This window comes from Cucumis sativus, chromosome 1, assembly GCF_000004075.3.
Source record: "Cucumis sativus cultivar 9930 chromosome 1, Cucumber_9930_V3, whole genome shotgun sequence".
Lineage (NCBI taxonomy): Eukaryota > Viridiplantae > Streptophyta > Magnoliopsida > Cucurbitales > Cucurbitaceae > Cucumis > Cucumis sativus.
In genome coordinates, this window is record NC_026655.2 from 3,976,904 (window position 1) to 3,996,585 (window position 19,682).

A 19,682-nucleotide genomic window follows, 5' to 3' on the forward strand; every position below is an offset into this window, starting at 1 on the left:
ACATACATACATACATACATACATGAACTTCATCAAAACTTTTATATTTGTTGAGTTACATTGATTGATACTTACTAAGTTGGTTTGAATTTTAATTAATTTTGACTATGTTTTACTTCAATGTGTATATAAAGTGAAATATGGATCATCTTAATTACTTTAGTTAATTACATTAATTAACCATTATTGATGACATGTCAATGTTAAGTTGTTTAAGTGTTCAAATTATATTAATACTTAAGAGGGTTTAGAAACTTTATTATTTGAGAGAATAATACCTCTGTAACCACTAATACTTTGAGATTAAGAAGTATATATATATACATGTGTGCCTTATAGGACTTAAATATAAAATATGGGAAAAGTACAATTAAAATATAGATATATATATATAGTATGGGCACTACTTTAATTTTTAAAGTAGTTTAAAGTAGATCAATACTTATGGGTGGTTTGAAGTACTATAATTGCACACACAAAAAAAAGTTAAAATAAAAAATAAAGAAACATTTATTATAAAAAAGAATAGTCTACTAAAAAAACTAAAATATGCAGATTAGTATTTTTTTAAAAATATTAACAGTTTTTATTATTATTATTATTATTATTTGTTGTGTTGACATTTGACATTAAATATCAGAAATAGTATCTAGAGATTTAATATCACAAGAGGCATAGAATAAAATAAGGCTAATTTTACAAACTTTTCGTCCACTAACTATTTTTCTTAAGATCAAGAATATTTATAACAAGTGATAATTTTATATATAGTCTAAAAATCAAATCAGAATAAATAAATAAATAAATGTAAATGAATTCAAATGTTAAACGAAAAAGTGATATAAATATGTTTATTTTCAAAACTACAGTTATTGTAGCTAGAAAGAAAAAATCAATTACAGTGACTATAGTTACTTCATTCTTCTCTTTGGTGACTACAAAAACGAACAATATTTGTAGAAGAAGCGACGTGAAGTTACAAGTTTATGAAAATATAGGTTGTCGGCAGAATGAAAGTGTCTCAAGCAGTCCAAAGCTCTTCTATCCATACTTGAAGCTGGCTCTGAAGGGACCTTCACCAAATGATGGCAACCCTAAATTTCCAAACCAGAAGGACTAAAATAGGCATAATAGAGTGATTAAAACAGGATGTATCAGTGTATAAGGAAGGAGAAAAATGAATTAAAAGAAAAGTATTTTGGAGATATATATGGGAGAGGAAGGTGAGTTTAGAGGAAAAAGAAAAGTGAGTAGTGTACAACAAGAATGGCTATAACAGTGAGTAATTGCTACATAAATATACCAAAAACAAAGGGTAAATTTCATGTCAGGACTTTAACTGTTTCACATCACCATACACCCAACCATAGTAAAAAGAAAAGTCTCAATATATAAAAACAAAAAACACAACAATATAGCAATATAGCAATATAGCAATATAGCAATATAGCGATATAGCAATATAATAATATTTGTAATTTACAAATTGGTCCCTTACTAATAATAAATTTTTAAAAAAGGGTGTGGCTTGAAACACCCCTGATGGTGACAGCCAACACATACGTCACAGACACCCTCTCATCAACCAATCAGAATTCGACAACAATTTAGACCAAACCACTCTGGTTTTATAAAACCACCCATCTAAACAAAAAAAAAAAGAGAGAAAATATTATTACCCCATCTTCCAATATTGTTTCCTTTCTCTCTAACAAACAAAATTTTCATATTTTCCCATTTTTCATTTCCAAAAGGTTTTTTTTTTTCCCTCTTTCATGACTATTTCTTGAATGAAATAGCTAAAGAGCTAGATAAAGGGGGGATTTTTTTATATATTTTTTTTGTTTTGGGAATTTTGTTATTTGGGTTTGAAGTTTGGATTGAAATGGGGAGAGGGAGAGTGCAATTGAAGAGAATAGAGAACAAAATTATTAGACAAGTGACTTTCTCTAAAAGAAGGTCAGGTTTATTGAAGAAAGCTCATGAAATTTCAGTTCTTTGTGATGCTGAAGTTGCTCTTATTGTTTTCTCCACCAAGGGGAAGCTCTTTGAATACTCAACTGATTCTTGGTATGTTTAAGTTCATTTTTTTGTTATGTATTCAGTAATCTTCAATAACCCCATCTTTATTTCTTGTTTGCTGTTAAAGATATTGGTGAATTTCTAAATTTGTAAACTGATTTTCTTCTTTGTTACGATAATATAATCCCCATATGTGTGTGTGTATATCTATGGTGTTATTATATATATGTTTATCTCTCTCCATGAAATTTTGTTTTTTGACAGTTTGTTTTTGTGTTTTACAGTCTAATCACACATTCTCCTTTTGATTTTTCAACTCTTTGTACTTGCATGATTTATATTTTTACCCTATTTTTTAGAATATATAACCCAATATATGAACAGCCATATTTTCATGTTTGTGTTTGTGAATTATCTTTTTTGAAAATTCAAAGTCTACATGCTGTTTTTTTTTATTTTTTTATTTAAAGTGTTCGAATTTCTCGAGATTTTGGTACTACGTACGTTTTTAAACATTAATACTTGTTCAAGTTGGTCTTGCTTGTGTTATTGTGCACATTGTTTTTGGCAGAAATTTTATTTTTCTTTAATTTCTCTTGGTTGTTAATCACTAATTTTTAGCATTGATTTATGGAGGAAAAAAGAAGAAGAAGAAGAAGAAGAAGAAAGTAAAGTTAAAAGTTTCTTTGGCTATGAAGAACACCTAGGCCCCCTCCCACCCTCTCTTTGATGCATTTGTTGTATAATTGGATGAAATTTGCACAAACTCCACGAATTCATACACTTTTGTTGTTTTAATTAATATATTTACCACTGAGTGGATCTTTCTTTTAAATAATAAAAATACGTGTTTAATGTAAAATGTATTGAATGATCAAGTGTTAATTTGTTTAGTATTTCAATTCAGCTTAAAGCATCATAATTTTCTTAAATAATTTTTTGTTATCTTACGAAGGAATGTCAACTTTTCTCTTTATATATATATATATATATATATGCTTTTGATATTGAATAATAAACTCAAGTACTACACTAATGTGTTATTATTTTTATAGTGAAATGAATATGAGTCAGAATTTGAATTTTCATTTCAGGTACGGAAGTAGTTTTGTAACTGTTTTAGTTGTGTTTATATTGAGAATCTATGTCCTGCTCTCAGTATTTCTATTTTTTTTTATGTTATTTGTTTACTTATGTAAAAGGTTTTGGGAATGAAGTGAATCTCAATCAGTCAATTATGATTTTTGAGTTCATCTCCCATTCTTCATTTTAAATTTAAAAAAAAAGCATTCAAAAAGAATGGATTAGAATCATTTGTCTTTTCAAGAATAATCATGAACAAGACTTTGAATATAATAAAAGTTTTAAACAGATTATTTGCAACTTTCATATTACTACTCATTATGATTGTAATTTGAGAAAAAGATTCTCTCAATCTAAAGACGAGCTAGCGTTTATCATCAATAGAATATGAAATTCGATTTTCTTTTGTAAATATTTTAGCGGTTTTATCATTTATAATATCTTTTTTTCGTATTAAACTGTCGGATCATTCTCAACCTTACTAGAAAAAGCTTTGGAGTTAAGAAAATGGATCAATCTTATGTTTCTCGTAAAGTGATTTTGTGATTTTATATATTTGGGATTGGGACCAAATGATTTCATATTTTTTCCATTCTCACTCTCTCAGTTTTATATGTCAATGATTTTATATTCATATAATTCTAACTGTGAATGATTTCTTTCTACAACTTTTACTTTAATCTAAAGTTTTTGTTTTTGATTCAAATTAATCTTTTTAATATTATGTTATGATCATGATTGCATTATATATGTTATATTACATAATGCCCTGAGATTTAGTTTCGGATTTGAGTTACTTAATTAATAGTCAAGGAGCTGGAGACTTTTAATAAGCTTGGATGTTATATATATAACATATTTGAATCATTTTCTCACACCCTAAAGTTTACGAGAATCCTACATATTATACAATTTTTATGTCAATGGAACTATGTTCTAAATATAATTGTCCATCATGTACATTACTATTACTATGATAGTAGTGTTACTAGAAGTTAAAAAGATTTGATATGAATATGAATGGATTATGGTTGAATATATATATACAATGGGATGATTGGTAATATATTTGTGTTAATATGAGTGTAGTTTTTAATGAACAGCATGGAGAAAATTCTTGAGCGTTATGAAAGGTACTCATATGCAGAGAGGAGACTTGTTGCAAATGATAGCCAACCAAATGTACATTACTAAATTAAGCTCTTCGTATTGTATTATTATAGATTTTTGTGTATATATGTATTCTATATAATTTCTTAACTCATTATTATGAAAACTTTGTGTATTGGATTTTGTTTTAGGGAAATTGGACACTTGAACATGCAAAGCTTAAAGCCAGAATAGAGGTTTTACAGAAAAACCACAGGTTTATTTCTTTCTTTTGTTGGTTATGTGGTTTATGTCATTGAAATTCTAAGTAAAAGGCTCCGTATATATCAACAATCATATCTTCTTTTATAACCTTTTCATTTTTCGTTTTCCATTTTCAAATATATCCTTCATTTTTCTCTTTATCTTGCAGAAAACCTATATTTGAATTCTAAGCTTTATTCTAACAGTATAAATAAAAATTTAAAAACCGATTTTCTTTTAGTTTAATAAATTTGGCTAGCAAAAGAACAAAACATAGAAATTTTTGGATGATATTATGTTTCTTCTTTTGTTTTTGTTTGGAGATTTATGGTTGTGTTTACTTGAAAGGTACGTTTCATATACTTGTTTTTTCGAAAGAATGAGTAGTGTTTAATCACGCATTAATTCGAAACCGTAAACTAATGAGTTACAAAGAAACATATTGAATAAAGTTGTTTTTAAATTATGAAAGGGAGCAAAATTTATTGGAATAAATTGCAGGCATTTCATGGGGGAAGATCTCGACTCATTGAGTCTAAAAGAGCTCCAAAATATTGAGCAACAACTTGATTCTGCACTCAAGCATATAAGAGCTAGGAAGGTATATATATATACACACATACATGCATTTATTTATTTACTATATGTTCAAGTTTGGCATATATTAATTTATTATATATATGTGTGTTGAAGATAATTTGTCTGTAGTATAATATTTTGTTGCTGACTGTATCTCCAAAACCTTTAATTCTATCTATCATTACAGAACCAACTCATGCATGAATCCATTACAGAGCTAAAGAAAAAGGTAAACTTTAAGATTTGCTTTTCCTCACTTTTTTTCCCCTTTTTGGCCTCACCCCACTACTCTTTAGAAACTTCACATCCCAAAAAAATGCAACTCCTAGGATACATTAATCATTATATATAAATTTATATATACTATATGTTCTTAGTTATAATTGTGACCCCAGTTCTATACACATTTTATGATTTCGTCCAAATTACAGTATTAAGAATATATTAAGAAAATAGGTAAGGAGTTTGTTAGGAAAGTTTGGTTATTACTAAAGTGAGAAGGAAAGAAGTGGAAGGTAGAGAATAATATTTTGGTGAAAAGAAACCACGACCACCTATTCTCAACTCTATATATTAAGAGGGGTAGGTACATACTTAGAACACTTGATTTATTTTGTAATTCTGTTATCTTTTCAACGTCCTACCAAATATGAATTCACTCGTAAACCGAACGACAACGAGTCTAAGCAGTTTTTTATTTCTAGTTTGCTACACCTAGCCTAGGCTAGCTTCAATATGATCTCTTGAAGCTCCTTCTAAGGAAGAATGTGCATTGTTTAATTATATTTAGCATTTTTTTTATCAGGGCAAAGTACTACAAGAGCATAATAACATCTTAGGCAAAAAGGTATACATGATTTGTTGTTACCTTCATATATATATAAGTTTAATAATATTGTTAATGAGATTTAAATAATAATAGATAAAGGAGAAGGAGAAATCACGAGCTCACAATCCACAAATGGAGCAGCAGCAGCACCAGAATAGTAATGTCATTGAATCTTCTCCACTTCTTCTACCTCAGCCATTTCAATCTCTTAGCATGAGGTTAGTATCTTAATTAATTAATTAACTTTATTATAACTAAGTGTATGGGAGTGATTATGAAATCTTTTATTGTGTTTAAAATCATTCCAAAACACACCTTCACGGCAGGTTTGAAAGTGTAAGTATAAATTATAATTTTAAGTGATTAAAGATTTGTTTATTTAGAGTGATTTCAAACCTATCTAAAAAAAAATTTAAACAACGTTTTGATTTTATAATTGAATTTTAACCCTTATTTAGAAACTCACTTCCAAAAATATTATTTAATCAAACGTAACATATCCTAAGCCATGGTTTCTATATTAAGTTTTGGATTGATATAATATTTGCAGTTGTCCTTATCCAACCCACGGCCTCGAAGAGAACGAGTCCGCTCCCAATCACGAAAGATCCGATACCCTCCTTCCGCCGTGGATGCTCCGCCACCACCTTGGTGACTAAAGTAATACATATATACAATACAGGACTTATAATAATTGTAAGGCTTGTTATATATATATAACAATAATATAGTAGTTGTAGTAGTAACAGTATCCTGAAATATGATTCTTTAGGTGTATGAACAACCCTGTTGGATAATGGATATATATTGGGATTGGATCCTTTGTGAAAACTTGTACTGTAGCTTTTAGTAAATGTAGTTAAGGAAATTAAAAGGGTACACCATGGGAAAAGAGAAAAGCTAGCATGCAGCTATATATATATATACATATATAGGCTTGTTATTATTGGTTCCCAAAATGAGACATTTTATAGAGAATAAGGCACAGTTTATATGATTATTGTGTATATATATACACTTTGTATAAATTCCAAGCCACAACTTTTTAATTACTCAATCTCAAATTTAGCAATAGTACTTTTGCTCTCTTTGTTTCATTTTCTCTTTTTTTTTTTTTGTATTTCACTACTCTACATATGCTCATTTCTTTCTGTATATATGCACGATAAAGCCATTTATATTATTCTTTTTAGTTATTTTCTAATTTGGTATAATAGCATTTTTCTTCTGGATTATTGATATAGAGTTGGAAATAATATAAGTAAATAACTAGGATAGAGGTTATATATATATATATATATATATATAAAGTAAGAAAAATAAAACAAAATCATTCTTAGTTTCAATGGTACACTGCTGGTAAAGAAAGAGCGCTGTCAATGACAGAAGGAAAGGAAATGAGTAGATGCAAACATAGAAAATAATTTAAAATATTAATTATTTTGAAAATGATGTGAGTTATATATTAGAATTTTCCTCCAAAAAGATGGTATTGTGCCATTATTTATGGATGACATGACATCCAAATAAATTGAGAATGACAGATGTCACAGTTTTGTTCCAACCAAGTGAAAGCAAATGGCTTCTTTGATTTTCACAACTATATATATATATATTAATTCAGACTAAAGTGTAGAGCAAGCCGATGCTTTATCTCTTTTATCATGTAAACACCAGACGAAACTCTCTTGTAAACAAGTTATAGTGTTGATTACTTTTAACATCAGTACTTGGTAGTAAAACATTTTAACCGTGTGTTACTAATTGATAATTTTGCATGTTATGATTTCATAAAATGTGAAAATACATGCAAAGTAATAATGTTAATTCAGCAGTACTCGACATGAACTTCCATTTCGAGTTGCTATACTAATAAGAAAAAATAAAATGGAAGAGAATATATAAATATATAGAGACAGAAGCAAAGGATTTAATATTGTGTGCTCAATAAAAGAAAAGAAAGGGAAATTAATATAATGTGGGTGGGTGAGTCAACAATCCAACAATAATTGAAATTGAAATTTAATGAACCCTTTACTACATTTAAGTTGTAAGTATCATACTTGGAATGCAACCCATATTCCCACTTTATTTCTCTAAATATTTTCATTTGCTTCAACCAAATATTTTCATTTTTAATTTAAAACATATTCAATGCAATTCAATTCACCATAAACAAAAAAATATGATTGCTGAATTTAGAGGCTGAATGAAATTAATTTCAAATTTCCTGTTTCCTTCTTCAATCTTCCATATGCCTTTTTGTTATTTTTTCTTTCTTTATATATATATATATATGTATTAACTTAAATTTGTAAACTTAACATACACATTTATGTATATATATTGGTTGGATTTATGTGCACACGTGATCGTTAAATTACTACTAAAATTCATCATCTATGAAAAAATATCTAAAACCGTAAAACAACTCTATTCTCTTTGAATAGCATGACAAAAACACGTAACATTATAACAAAAACTAAGAAAGATAAGAATTACAAACATAAATAACTTCTCTAGATTTAGGAATGAAAATATGGAAGTAGAACTAAAAATGGTGACCTAAAGCATGGGGTTAATGATATGAAGAAAATGAATGTGTGACCAAATAATTGTGAAGGGCAGAGTGTTAGGTAGAATGAGTCAATCAAATGAAGAAGACAAAGAAAAGGGAGGCCTCGTGTGAAATAATTCAAAGAATTCATATTCCAAATTATAAGAAAAAAGGTTTTTTTTCTTTTTCTTTTCTTAAAATAACAATGAATGTGGCAGCAAAATTCCTAAAGACTTGCCTTCCAAAAATTTATGTGCTGCACGTCTAACTAGGAACAGCCCTACCATCATTTGACATCAAAACAATAAAACAACATTAGTTTTTAATGCAACGAAGTTTAGACATTCAAAATTCCACACTATATTAAAGTCAATGCATTGCTGTCTTTATCCACCATTGTTTTTTGTATTTATGTGTCTTCATTTTGGCATTTATCTTCATCACTATTTAAATGGGTAGAGAGAATTGGTGGGTTTTTGAGATTTAGAGCAGCTTGAAATATTGTCCATGGCTTGTTTCTTGCTATGTTCTAAGTCACAACAAGAAATCCCCATCTCAGATTCAGTGGAAAATGTTCAGAAAAGAGAGCTTTTAGGGAGTAGTGTTAGTGGGGAAGAAGATTTTAGTTCTGATAACTCTAAAGTTGCTTTATGTCAAAATGGAAACAGAGTAATGGTGGTTGTGGATTGGAGTGTTGAGGCTAAAGAAGCTTTGGAATGGACACTCTCTCATGCTGTTCAGAAAAATGACACCATTGTTCTTGTCCATGTTCTCAAAAGTTTGAAGCTTCAACGTGAGAGTTTCATAGGTTTGTTTTCTTTTAGCAGAAGAGAAGATTTGTTTCTTTTGTTTTCTTTTTTTTTTTTGTCTTTTGGTGCAGTGAGGATCAAACCTCCGACTTTTAGAGACGAAAGTAATGCTAGTAATATTGAGTTAAGCTCACTTTAATGGAGATTGATCGTTTTTGTTTCTTCTTTCTGCAGGTTTTGAGTTTGGTAATAAGGTGAATTACATAAAGGCCCACAAGCTTCTCTTTTCTATGAGAAGTATGTGCCTAAAGACAAAGCCTGAGGTAAATTTATGTTAATCCTATGGCTTTTTCTTTAATTTTAATGTTTGCGACTCAAATGATATGGACAACTAAGGTGCATGTATCTAAATGGAAAGAATTGAATCGCTTTGAGTAGGTGCAAGTAGAGGTAGCATTGCTGGAAGGGAAAGAAAGAGGTCCAATAATTGTGGAGGAAGCAAAGAAGCATAAACTTTCGCTTTTGGTACTTGGTCAAAGGAAGAGGCCACTTCTTCGACGTTTATTGAACAGATGGGCAAAGAGACGCAGTCGAAGGAGGAAGAAGAAGAAGACTTGTCGAGCCACGGCGGAGTATTGCATTCAGAACTCATCTTGTATGACCATTGCAGTAAGAAAGAAGAGCAAAAGGATTGGAGGATATTTGATTACAACCAAAAGTCACAAGAACTTCTGGCTCTTGGCTTGATCTTTTCTTTATTATTAATTTTTTCTCATCTTTTTTGTGCTACATAGTCTCCCACCTTTTTTGGGTTACAAAGTGAATACGATGTTTAGACACTTAGACCTTCAAACTTGGACTTATGCTATACTATGGAGTTAGTTGTTACTGCATCTATGGGTAAAGTTTGAATTTTCACTCAGGAAAAGGTTCTGAAATTGTAGATTCAATCCTACAAAAAGTTATTCAAAGATCCTGCTCTGTAAATCATATTGTTCAAGCAAATATATCATTAAGTAGAAATCCATGGCTGATATTGATGAAACTTGAAAGTTAGTTGGCCCGGGAATATTAGTACGAATCATTAAGCTAAGGTTATTCATCAAACGACTTCGACCTGATCAGGATAAAAGAAAATGGAAGAGAGACTGTAAAATAAAGGTTGGATTCCCATAGCAATTCTTCCATTTGTATTTTCAACTTTTAAGTCATACATTATATAAATAACCAACAAATGAAGATGTACTTATGGATTATACACAGACAATGCCTTAGTATTCATTCTTCACCCCAATGGTTTTTTTTCTTTTGGGAATCAAATCAACATCTTCTTCGTTTAAATCTCCCTGCTATCCATCCAGTTCAATTTTGAAGTCGAACCAGGAAAAAGTGTGTCCCATTTTCAGTCATTTTGAAGCTATTTGATGTTGCCCTCCAAAGGAATAACCATTTCTACATGCGATTCGGTGCAATTGATCATAACCTGCAAGAACGCCAGCTCCAGCAACACCAACAAGCATATTGGCTGTGACTCCTCGAAAAAGAGCAGCAATGCCCTCATGGCGAATGATCTCAGAAAATGCATGCAAACCACTACGATACTTCAAGGTTTGTCCCGATGTAAGCATCATTCTTCGTCGCAGTGTGTCGAAAGGATAAGCACATACCCCAGAAAAGGTTGTAATACTCCACCCCAGTAAGAAACTAGCAAAAAAGTTCCCCTGCATAAAACAGCAATCCACATACTTTCAAGGGACTTTGAAGCAACGGTATAAAGGCAAGCAAATAAATTGAAGTTATCCATGCTTATAGACAAGAAGATATTGCATTTCTCCAACAAGCAGATCCCAAGACCATCATTTGGGACTTGGAATTATGAAAGGTGAATGAAGGTAATTGATTCACACCGTTGTAAGTTATACTAATATGTTTGTTGAAGTGAATAACCAATATTTGAGTTGTTTTGCCTATTTCATAGACATTTTGCCAAACATTAAGTTATAAGTTGAAGTAATTTCCATATATCTTCTAGTAAAAAGTTGAGGTACAAGTTTAATATATACCTAGAAGAAGAAAAACCAAAACTATTGACCTACTGAACAGAATAGATCCTTACCTCAAACTGTCCGACCAGAACAAGAGGTTTCAAAGTGTCATAAATCCCAAAGTACATGCCCCTGTACAGAGTAATTCCAATGATCGAAACACTAAATCCTCGGTATAGACCAACAATTCCATCACTTGACAATGTTTTTCTGTACACATCAAAGATCCCTTTGAACTGATGCTGACTGTTACCGCCACCGCCCTTTGCATCGGTGCCAAGCCGAGTGCGTGCATAATCCAAATGATATAGAAACAAAGATGTAGTTGCTCCAGCAGCACTTCCTGATGCCACATTTCCAGCAAACCACTTGATGTATCCATCCTTCTCTTTCGAGCGACCAAATTTCGTTTTGAAGTAACCTTTGAATGCAAAGTTGAAAGCCTATGGGCAATTCAAATTCTCTTCTGTAAAAGCATTTGGAGATAATAACATAAATTTAAAAATTTGGTAGGTTAGTCCAAAAACACAAATAAGCTAAAAGTTCAAACATAAAGAAAAATGATCCTCAATCAGTTCATTAGAATCTTGCATGCTCCATGCTGACATCAATTAGAATGCATCAAACATATTAAAACCTCACTCCTTGGGGATCAAGATGTTAATTAGTTCCTGAATCTATGGTATTCATAATTTCATCCAAATACTAAGTTAACACTTCATTCTAATATGGTATTAAATGAAAGAGGATACACAAAACAATCAGTTCATAAGAATTAAGAAAGAAGATATTAAACCTTCATTTCATGTGGATTAAGATGTTAATTAGTTCCTAAATCAGTGGTATCAATCAAATTCCGGATTTCACCCAAATGCCAATCCAACAATTGATGGCAATATGGTATTAAATGAAAGAGGAAACACAGAACAGACCAACCAATAAGGGAAGGGAAGAATCAGAATAAAATTTGAAGAGAAAGCAAACACAGAAAAGGAATATAAAACTTGGGTGTAAATTAATTAAAAGAAAGAAAGAAAGAAAGAAGAATAGGGTTACCTGAGTAGGGAAATACCGAATAACATTAACCTGATTTCCCCTCCATAGAGACAAAAAGCCTTCTTCTTTGAGAACAGTTCTGAAACAGTGATGAATTCCAAGATATGGGTTCTTAAGTTGGCCTCTCTTTATCATCTCCCCCTGATTCTGCAACAAAAGCTTGACCCTTTCAATGGGTGCGGCTGCAGTTTTGGCCACAATCGCAGCAACTCCACCCATCACAAAATCCGCCGAAAATTTCTGGGATTTTGTCGCCGCCATGAATCTATAGCTCCGGAAGATGGGATTAACGTGGAGGTGGGTGGAGCTCGTCGGCGAGAAAACACAGGGAAGATGATTGATGGAAAAAGCCAAATTCCCAGATGGGAATTGATAGAACGATGAACAAAAGTTCTTTTTGATGGTTGTGTGCGGTTGCCAGCTCAAAGAACAACGGAGGAGGAGAGAAAGGAGATATCTTTTTTCTTTACATTTCACATTTTATTGATTTCAATCGTTGAAATCTATTGGAATCGAAACAAAAAATTTCAAATCATTCTCAACCTTTAAAATCTTAAATTAATTTCCTAAAATAAAGTCCTTAACAATTCTTTTATTTAAAAAAAAAAAAAGAAAACACCTTGAATTTCTCATCTTCCAAACTCGTCAATGGTTTGCATCCAATCGATTTTTCGTTTAAATTGACTATGATAAAAAGACTGTAGTCGGTTTTGTAAATGTTGAAATCCACTTCGATCGTGTGAAGGATTACAAACGTGACTACTTCCTTTTTATCTATGATAAATGACTCCATTTTTCGATCTATGATACTCATCTAACATAAAATAGTAAAAAAAATTATTTACGTATTAATTTGTTTCATTTTGATCTCATATATTTTTATTTCATTAAAATCGTAAAATATAGAGACTAAAATAAAACATTTGTATATAAACGTAAAAAAAAAGAAAATCAAACTTTCTTAAAATTTAATTTGAGCAATTTTAAACCAATTTAGTTTAAGCTAATATTGCAATTTGAAATGATTTCTAACTCTTTAATTTCTAGAATTAAATCATTGTTAAAACAAAGAATAACTTCTTTTCTTTTTCTTCTTAATTTATTGTTATTATTTTGATTAAGAATTAATTCAATTTTGGCAGTTTTGGTTTTAGCCACTAATCTAATCTCCACAAATTCCTCCATTTTAAAGCATAACTTTAGCAAAATAACTAATTAATTATTAATCTTACAATTGTAACTTCCACTATAATTCAATCACTTCATTTCAATTTCAAATCTTACTTTCTCTCATTTCTCCCCCAACAAAATTTTGTTATTGTAATACACCAAAAATTGTACAATCAAATGGTGACTTAACGATTGGCCTTTTTTGGTTCTTTGCTTCCAAATTTCCTTTAAGGTATAAGAACAACCTTACCTTTTTCTTTTACAATATCAATCACTTTCACTTATCTTTATGATATTCATTGTAAGTTTTTCATTTTATCTTCTACAAACATTAGATACTTCACTTCACCATCACCTCTAATGCAAAAAACGAGTGTCGTTTTCGGTATGATGAGTATTACCTCGAAAGGTAAAGGGAGTTGCAAGAAGATTTCGAGACACAGAAAGCACTCCTCACCACAAGCTAAAGATGTTGTTGTCGAAAAGAAGACGACAACAACGGGGGATAGTTCAAGTTGGCCACAGTTTGAAGATGAAGACTACATTGTCTTCTGTTTCAAAGAAGATGGAGCATTCGATGTTATAAAGAATGGGAATAATTCAGACACTTCTCATTGCATTGATTTAGTTTCAACAAGTTCTAGACCAGTTAGTAGGAAGGTTTTGTGTACTTCATGTTTTCATCGTCTATTTTACGATATGATTCTAAATGAAAGATTAAGTAAATCTCTCTCTCTCTTGACAGCTTAATTATAGTAAATGGGATAAAGCAGCCAAAAGATACAACAATGGAGATTACGTTATATCACCTCAAAAGGTACATAATCTTTACCATTCATTTATCTTTCCATGATCACAAATGTGAAGATTTGCTGAGATGAGTTGCAGGAGGATGAAGGGGAAGAAATGAAGAATATTCACCTGGATAAAGAAGAGAACAGAATGGCAAATCACAACCAGCTGATCGATAAAAATTCGATTGTGGCAGTGCCTACTGAATCAAGCGACTCAAATTATTCAGATGTGGCAAATCACAACCAGATGATCGATAACCATCCAATCGTGGCAGTACCTACCGAATCAAGCGACTCTAATTATTCAGATGTTAGCAATGGATCCTTCGCGTTTCCTGTGTAAGCCTTTCCACAATAATATTAATGATATAAAGGGAAAAGATGGGAAAATGTTAATAAAGATTGAAAATAAATTCCAATTCTTGTAGGTTGGGATGGGAGTGGAGTGGAAGTCCAGTGCAAATGCCAAAATCAAAAGGTTTGCAGCTGAGAAAGCACAAAGTGGGGTGTGTAGGAGGATTTCTTTTCTGTTGTAAATTTTAAAAGAAATTAGGATTTCATTTGTCTCAATATTATTCAAATAATAAACAAGATTTTAGTTTTTTTTTTATGTTAATCTATGAAAATTTTGTCTGTGAAAAGAAGCATTTCCTCTTGTCTAATGTTCAAGGGTCTTGATATACAATGGCAATCCATTCTTTGGTTAGAGATGAGATCACCTGAATGAGATGAAATCCTTCTCCCTAATTTTCTTTCGAAGTAATAAGGTTTGATTTGATCAGATTATCTAAACTGCATCGGAAAATGAGAGATGTATTCAATAATTGTGGAACAAAATGTCTCTCTAGCGCACAACCAACGGTGGCGCGTTTTCATTAAACACGAACATGGAGAAGTTACATACATCATACATACAAAATGAAACAAATGTTCCAATTTTCGCATTTCTTGAATATATTACTACAATAAATAACTCAGGCAACCCTACATAGAACACTATAGTATCAGGCCGTAGTAACAATCAGAAAGAAATGCCAAAGGAAGCAAATGTTAACGCTGAGTGATGAATGTTTGAAACTTATGTTCTGAAAACGAAAGATTGAAGATGTAATCTTGCAGTTGCAGCAGCAGCAATAGATTCTTCATCTTGCTTTGCCTTTGCAGCAGCAACAGCAGCTACATAAGCTTGTCTTGCTTCTTCCATTTTCTTCATTTCCACATCATCCAAATCATCCTGCTCGATAAAAGGTAAATAGTCCTAAATCCACGTTATATTCTGAAAAAGTAACAACGTGATATGCTAGAACACAGAAAGAATAAGAATTGCTAATCTTATTAACGTACGGGAACCATAAAAACAGACTGCTACAAACGCATGTATAAAAAGAGAATATAATAATGTGCTCACAATGGAAGGGCAGCTCTCAGGGAGATGTAATGAAAGATTATAATCTTTGAGACGATCACTGCAATCTTTCTTTGTCAAGCCTTCAAGTAACAGCATAAACGATGAAACATCCCCTTGCGAGGATTTGAGCTGTTCTTGAAGTTCTTCTACTTTTGTATTTGATGTCGTTACCTCCCATTGTATCTTCTCCAAGGCAGCTTGCTTATCTGCAAGCTTAATCTGCAGATGAAAAAGAAAGAGAGAAAATTTATATATATTTAGGAAAAAGAATCCGTCCAAATGAAAATTATTTCAATAAACAAAATGTAGCTATAGGAACACCTTTGCATCTGAAAGCTGGGAATGAATAGATTTTATCATAGAATCCTTCTCAGCAGACTGGAGACTCAAAGCATCAAGTTTTGAGTAAACATTGTTCATCTGGTCCTTCGACATCTCTGCTGATTTTAAAAGCTCCTCCTTTTCAAGTAATTTCTTTTGAAGATCTTCCACTTGTTCTCTCAATGTGATTAGCTCTTCTTTCTCCTTTTCAGAGACCAAAGAACTTGAAGAGAACATTGAAAAGCCATTGGCATCTCCGTTATTATCAACATTATGACCCTCTTCTTTGTCCCCATGATCTTTTTTCTTCTTGGTTGGAATAGATTGACCATTATTCTTACCTTTCTGTTCAATCTTCATGAGTAAAAATATTCATCAATTAAGGAATGCATTCATCAATTAAGGAATGCACAAAAAATTAGAGACAACCACACCAGAAAACAAACTGACATTAGGCTATTGGCTACAAAATAAATAGAAACTCAAAGCTCATTGGACTCACTTAAATTAACAGAATTCATCACAAACATGAAACGATCCAGTAAACTTGTCCTGCCTTGGAATCAAACCGCTATATACAATCCATTGAATTCTTTAAATCAAAGAGAAGTATATATGTATGAAGAAATGCCATATCGTATATAAGTGAAAAATACTTACTTTCCTGTGTAATGAGTCTCTAGAAGGTGTCTTAGTGTAAATCATTGAACCCCTCTTCGTGAAGGAACTACTGGCTTTTCGATCCTAAAACCAAAACAAATACCCATAATCAATAAAACATCAAAGATAAAATAAAAAAAAATAAAAAGAAACCCAGAAAAGAGAGAAATCGAACGAAGTACTTCGAATTTGAGAAGAAATCAGTAAAGAACAGAACTGAATTACATTTTCAACAATTAATCCTTCATCGAATACAGAAACATTCAATGGATGAATTAATTTCTTTCCCAACTCCGCCCCATTTCCCATCTCTGAAAATAAACAACTCCAGCCTTTCCCATCCCACGAGTAGAATTTATAGAAACCTAAAAATAGTACGGTTTTCAAAATCAAATTTCCCTCGATCACGAGACTCACGACACTCTACCCTTCCCCTCTAGTACCCTACAACAGAATTAAGAAAAACCCCATTATTCATTTGCATCTAAAATAGTTAAAAAGAGAGGAATTACAATAAGAGACTGAACAAGAGGAACGATGGAGACGAGATTGTTGAAGAGTTCACGATCAAAATTCCCATTAGCGGCGGCGGCGGCAGCAGCAGCAGGAGTTGACGAAGTTGAAATAGATGCGTTGGCAAGTGATGAGTGAGAGAGACGTCGAGCTGGGGAGGAGTTGTGGTCGCCGGAAAGCCATGAATTCTGGTCGCCGAAACCAGAATCGTCTTGTAACAAATGTTGGGGATCAAACATTGTTAAAAAAGATGAAATCTTGAGAAATTTTGAAGGGAAAAGGAAAAGCCAAACCCTCCCTCCCTCCGTTCCTTCCTTCCTTCCTTCCTTCCTTCCTTCCTTCAACGAAAAAGGAAAGCAAATGAGAAAAGAAGGAAAAGAAAAGAAATTGGATAGTCGTTGGGGACCAAATTTCAAATTCCTTTTCTTTTAGGGTCACCGACGTAAATGCCAAATCTATCTTTTTTCCCCAAAATACCCTTCCTTACTTCTATTAACCACCATAATACCCTTCCATGTTTATGTTCATTTCATCAATCAATTTTATATATTGATTGATTTATGTGTTCTTCAATCTTTTCAATTTCAAATTTATACAACAATTCTCTTAAAAGTAGAGACTGATTCTCATAATTTCATTTCAAAATTCAAGAGTAAAAAACGGAAACTTAATGGCATAAAAATAATAATAGAGAGAGATACATTTGTTGTCTAAATTAATCAATCATCAATTGTTAAAAGGATGCGTTAATCCGTAGAAATTCAACCACGAACTTCCATTATTATCACCGGAACTCGTCGGCAATTGATCTAATCCAAATAATCCCTCTTCCGCTGCCGGATCCCCAGCTTCAAATTCCCTTCCGTTCCACTGGAAATCCCCCGCTTGATTATTCAACTTCAACGGACTGGACAACATATCCAAATCAGAGTTCGAATTACACGCTGAATCAGTGAAAGTCGCACGTTTAGCTTTAGAATTCTTCTTCGATTTCCGGGTTCCACCGCCAACGGGAATATTACGGAGGAGACCGCCGAGGGTCCAGTAGCGGCGGCAGGTCTTGCAAAAATGGCGAGGCTGAGAGTAGTTGTAGTTATTGTAATAGCAGAATTTGGTGTGGAGAGAATTGCATCTTGGGCATTGGGATTTCAATTCGTTGGGTTTGGATTGGAAATCCATGAGGCCTAATTCTGCAGAAGCATTGTGCGTTGGGAATCCGTATTTATTGGAAAGCGATGAAAGGGTTGAGAGCGTGAAAGTCAGAGAGGGGAAGTCGGCAGCGGCGGAGGAGGAAGGCGGAGGGGTTGGGGAGACACGTGGAGGGAGAGGGAGTGAGAGAGAGCGCCACGTAAGCGATGGAGGAAGCTGAGGTGTGGACGTGTCAATGAATTTTGTTTGGTTATGAAAAGTGGGGTTTGGAATCTGTTTTTGATATTTGAAATTTGATTTCTTTGTTTGGGTTTTGGTGTGAAAGAAAGATTGTGTCGGCCATTTCAGGATTAATTACAATACAAATATTACAATTTTTGAATTGAATTGAAGCTCCAAATCGAATATAATAACCTCACACCTCCTAATTTTAGTTTTGCATTTGAGAATAACTTCTTATATCATTTCAAATTTGGACAAAATAAATGTACTTATTTTCATTCATGCAAGAATGTGACTTTCACAAAATCAAGACTTTGGAGATGCAATACTATTGGTCTACTATTGTCACCATGCTTCTAATGATATATGTACGTTGAAATATTCTTTTAATTATATGCATGTTCAAATTGTTATTGAGTTTTCTTTAACTAACTTAATCAAACTTTGATCTTTTAGTTCGTGTTAATTCTTATTGAGTATATATGATAATAATTGACATAGTCATTTAAAGTTAAAAGATTCAAACTACCGTAATTCTTATCCGTACAAATTCAATTGATGTGCATTGATTTTAATTTGTTTGATTAAATATGACACAAACATACAAGAAGATTGATGATAGTTAAGTTCGCACCTCAAATTCTATGTATTATTGTTGATTGGAGTAAACGAAGAAGTGTGTTCATTATAAAGTTCACAACATTCTTTGAACATTATTATTAGCTTTTGACAATTCTTTGAACATTAATTAATTTCTTAGAAGAACACATTAAAGTAATTGACATTAATTAAGACTCGAATTTCCATTTATATTATGTTTCCAAAATCATTGGCTCCATAATTATTTTCAAACAAAAAGCCAATATATATAATATTACACAATAATTTTAAACAACCTTTTCAATTCAAATTTTGATAATAAATTCTAAAACTAATTTCCATTAATATTGACGTCTTATATATATATATATATATATATATATATATATATATTGGTTTCTTCTTTATTCTCATTCCAAAAAAAGGAAAAAGAAGTCAAAGTTTCTAATTAATTCTTAAGTAGATTTTTAAACATAATATTCGTCTTTAATTCACACACACACACACATATATATATATATATATATATATATATATCATTATGCTTTACTTTTCTAAGCTTAAGGTTTATA

The 19,682-nt window shown here is 31.7% G+C and overlaps 6 protein-coding genes across 9 annotated transcripts; 3 read left to right on the top strand and 3 right to left on the bottom strand.

The window, feature by feature from the left end:
• The first annotated feature begins 1,643 nt into the window (after positions 1-1,643).
• LOC101207225 (truncated transcription factor CAULIFLOWER A) lies at positions 1,644-6,904 on the top strand. 2 transcript variants are annotated; one of them, XM_004137401.3, is made up of 9 exons: positions 1,656-2,070; positions 3,078-3,116; positions 4,209-4,287; positions 4,407-4,471; positions 4,960-5,059; positions 5,225-5,266; positions 5,843-5,884; positions 5,960-6,084; positions 6,417-6,904. In XM_004137401.3, exons 1-9 carry the CDS (start codon positions 1,886-1,888, stop codon positions 6,523-6,525), a joined length of 786 nt encoding a protein of 261 aa, XP_004137449.1. In that variant the 5' UTR covers positions 1,656-1,885; the 3' UTR covers positions 6,526-6,904. The 2 variants fall into 2 exon arrangements, with proteins under 2 accessions (XP_011650331.1, XP_004137449.1); XM_011652029.2 differs by lacking the exon at positions 3,078-3,116 and having other exon boundaries at positions 1,644-2,070.
• Positions 6,905-8,837: 1,933 nt separating this feature from the next.
• LOC101207475 lies at positions 8,838-10,159 on the top strand. Its single transcript, XM_004137402.3, has 3 exons — positions 8,838-9,231; positions 9,407-9,495; positions 9,611-10,159. Exons 1-3 carry the CDS (start codon positions 8,931-8,933, stop codon positions 9,917-9,919), a joined length of 699 nt encoding a protein of 232 aa, XP_004137450.1. The 5' UTR covers positions 8,838-8,930; the 3' UTR covers positions 9,920-10,159.
• Positions 10,160-10,328: 169 nt separating this feature from the next.
• Positions 10,329-12,793, bottom strand: LOC101207715 (ADP,ATP carrier protein ER-ANT1). Its single transcript, XM_004137403.3, has 3 exons — positions 12,274-12,793; positions 11,289-11,660; positions 10,329-10,893 (listed from the first exon to the last, which is right to left on the bottom strand). The coding sequence occupies exons 1-3, from the start codon at positions 12,532-12,534 to the stop codon at positions 10,579-10,581; spliced, it is 948 nt and encodes a 315-aa protein (XP_004137451.1). The 5' UTR covers positions 12,535-12,793; the 3' UTR covers positions 10,329-10,578.
• An 867-nt stretch (positions 12,794-13,660) lies between these two features.
• Positions 13,661-14,950, top strand: LOC105434774 (protein BREAKING OF ASYMMETRY IN THE STOMATAL LINEAGE). The gene is made up of 5 exons (XM_031880264.1): positions 13,661-13,675; positions 13,779-14,091; positions 14,189-14,260; positions 14,332-14,576; positions 14,666-14,950. Exons 2-5 carry the CDS (start codon positions 13,804-13,806, stop codon positions 14,778-14,780), a joined length of 720 nt encoding a protein of 239 aa, XP_031736124.1. The 5' UTR covers positions 13,661-13,675; positions 13,779-13,803; the 3' UTR covers positions 14,781-14,950.
• An 80-nt stretch (positions 14,951-15,030) lies between these two features.
• On the bottom strand, positions 15,031-17,491 carry LOC101207962 (protein MICROTUBULE BINDING PROTEIN 2C). Of its 3 annotated transcripts, none has more exons than XM_031880262.1 (5): positions 17,139-17,491; positions 16,627-16,710; positions 15,967-16,320; positions 15,646-15,864; positions 15,031-15,495 (listed from the first exon to the last, which is right to left on the bottom strand). In XM_031880262.1, exons 1-5 carry the CDS (start codon positions 17,376-17,378, stop codon positions 15,316-15,318), a joined length of 1,077 nt encoding a protein of 358 aa, XP_031736122.1. In that variant the 5' UTR covers positions 17,379-17,491; the 3' UTR covers positions 15,031-15,315. The 3 variants fall into 3 exon arrangements, with proteins under 3 accessions (XP_031736122.1, XP_004137452.2, XP_031736123.1); XM_004137404.3 differs by having other exon boundaries at positions 15,031-15,471; positions 17,139-17,490; XM_031880263.1 differs by lacking the exon at positions 17,139-17,491 and adding an exon at positions 16,852-17,097.
• Positions 17,492-17,743: 252 nt separating this feature from the next.
• On the bottom strand, positions 17,744-18,523 carry LOC101204440 (dof zinc finger protein DOF1.7). The gene has a single exon (XM_004137559.2). It carries the CDS (start codon positions 18,316-18,318, stop codon positions 17,866-17,868), a length of 453 nt encoding a protein of 150 aa, XP_004137607.1. The 5' UTR covers positions 18,319-18,523; the 3' UTR covers positions 17,744-17,865.
• Positions 18,524-19,682: the final 1,159 nt, after the last annotated feature.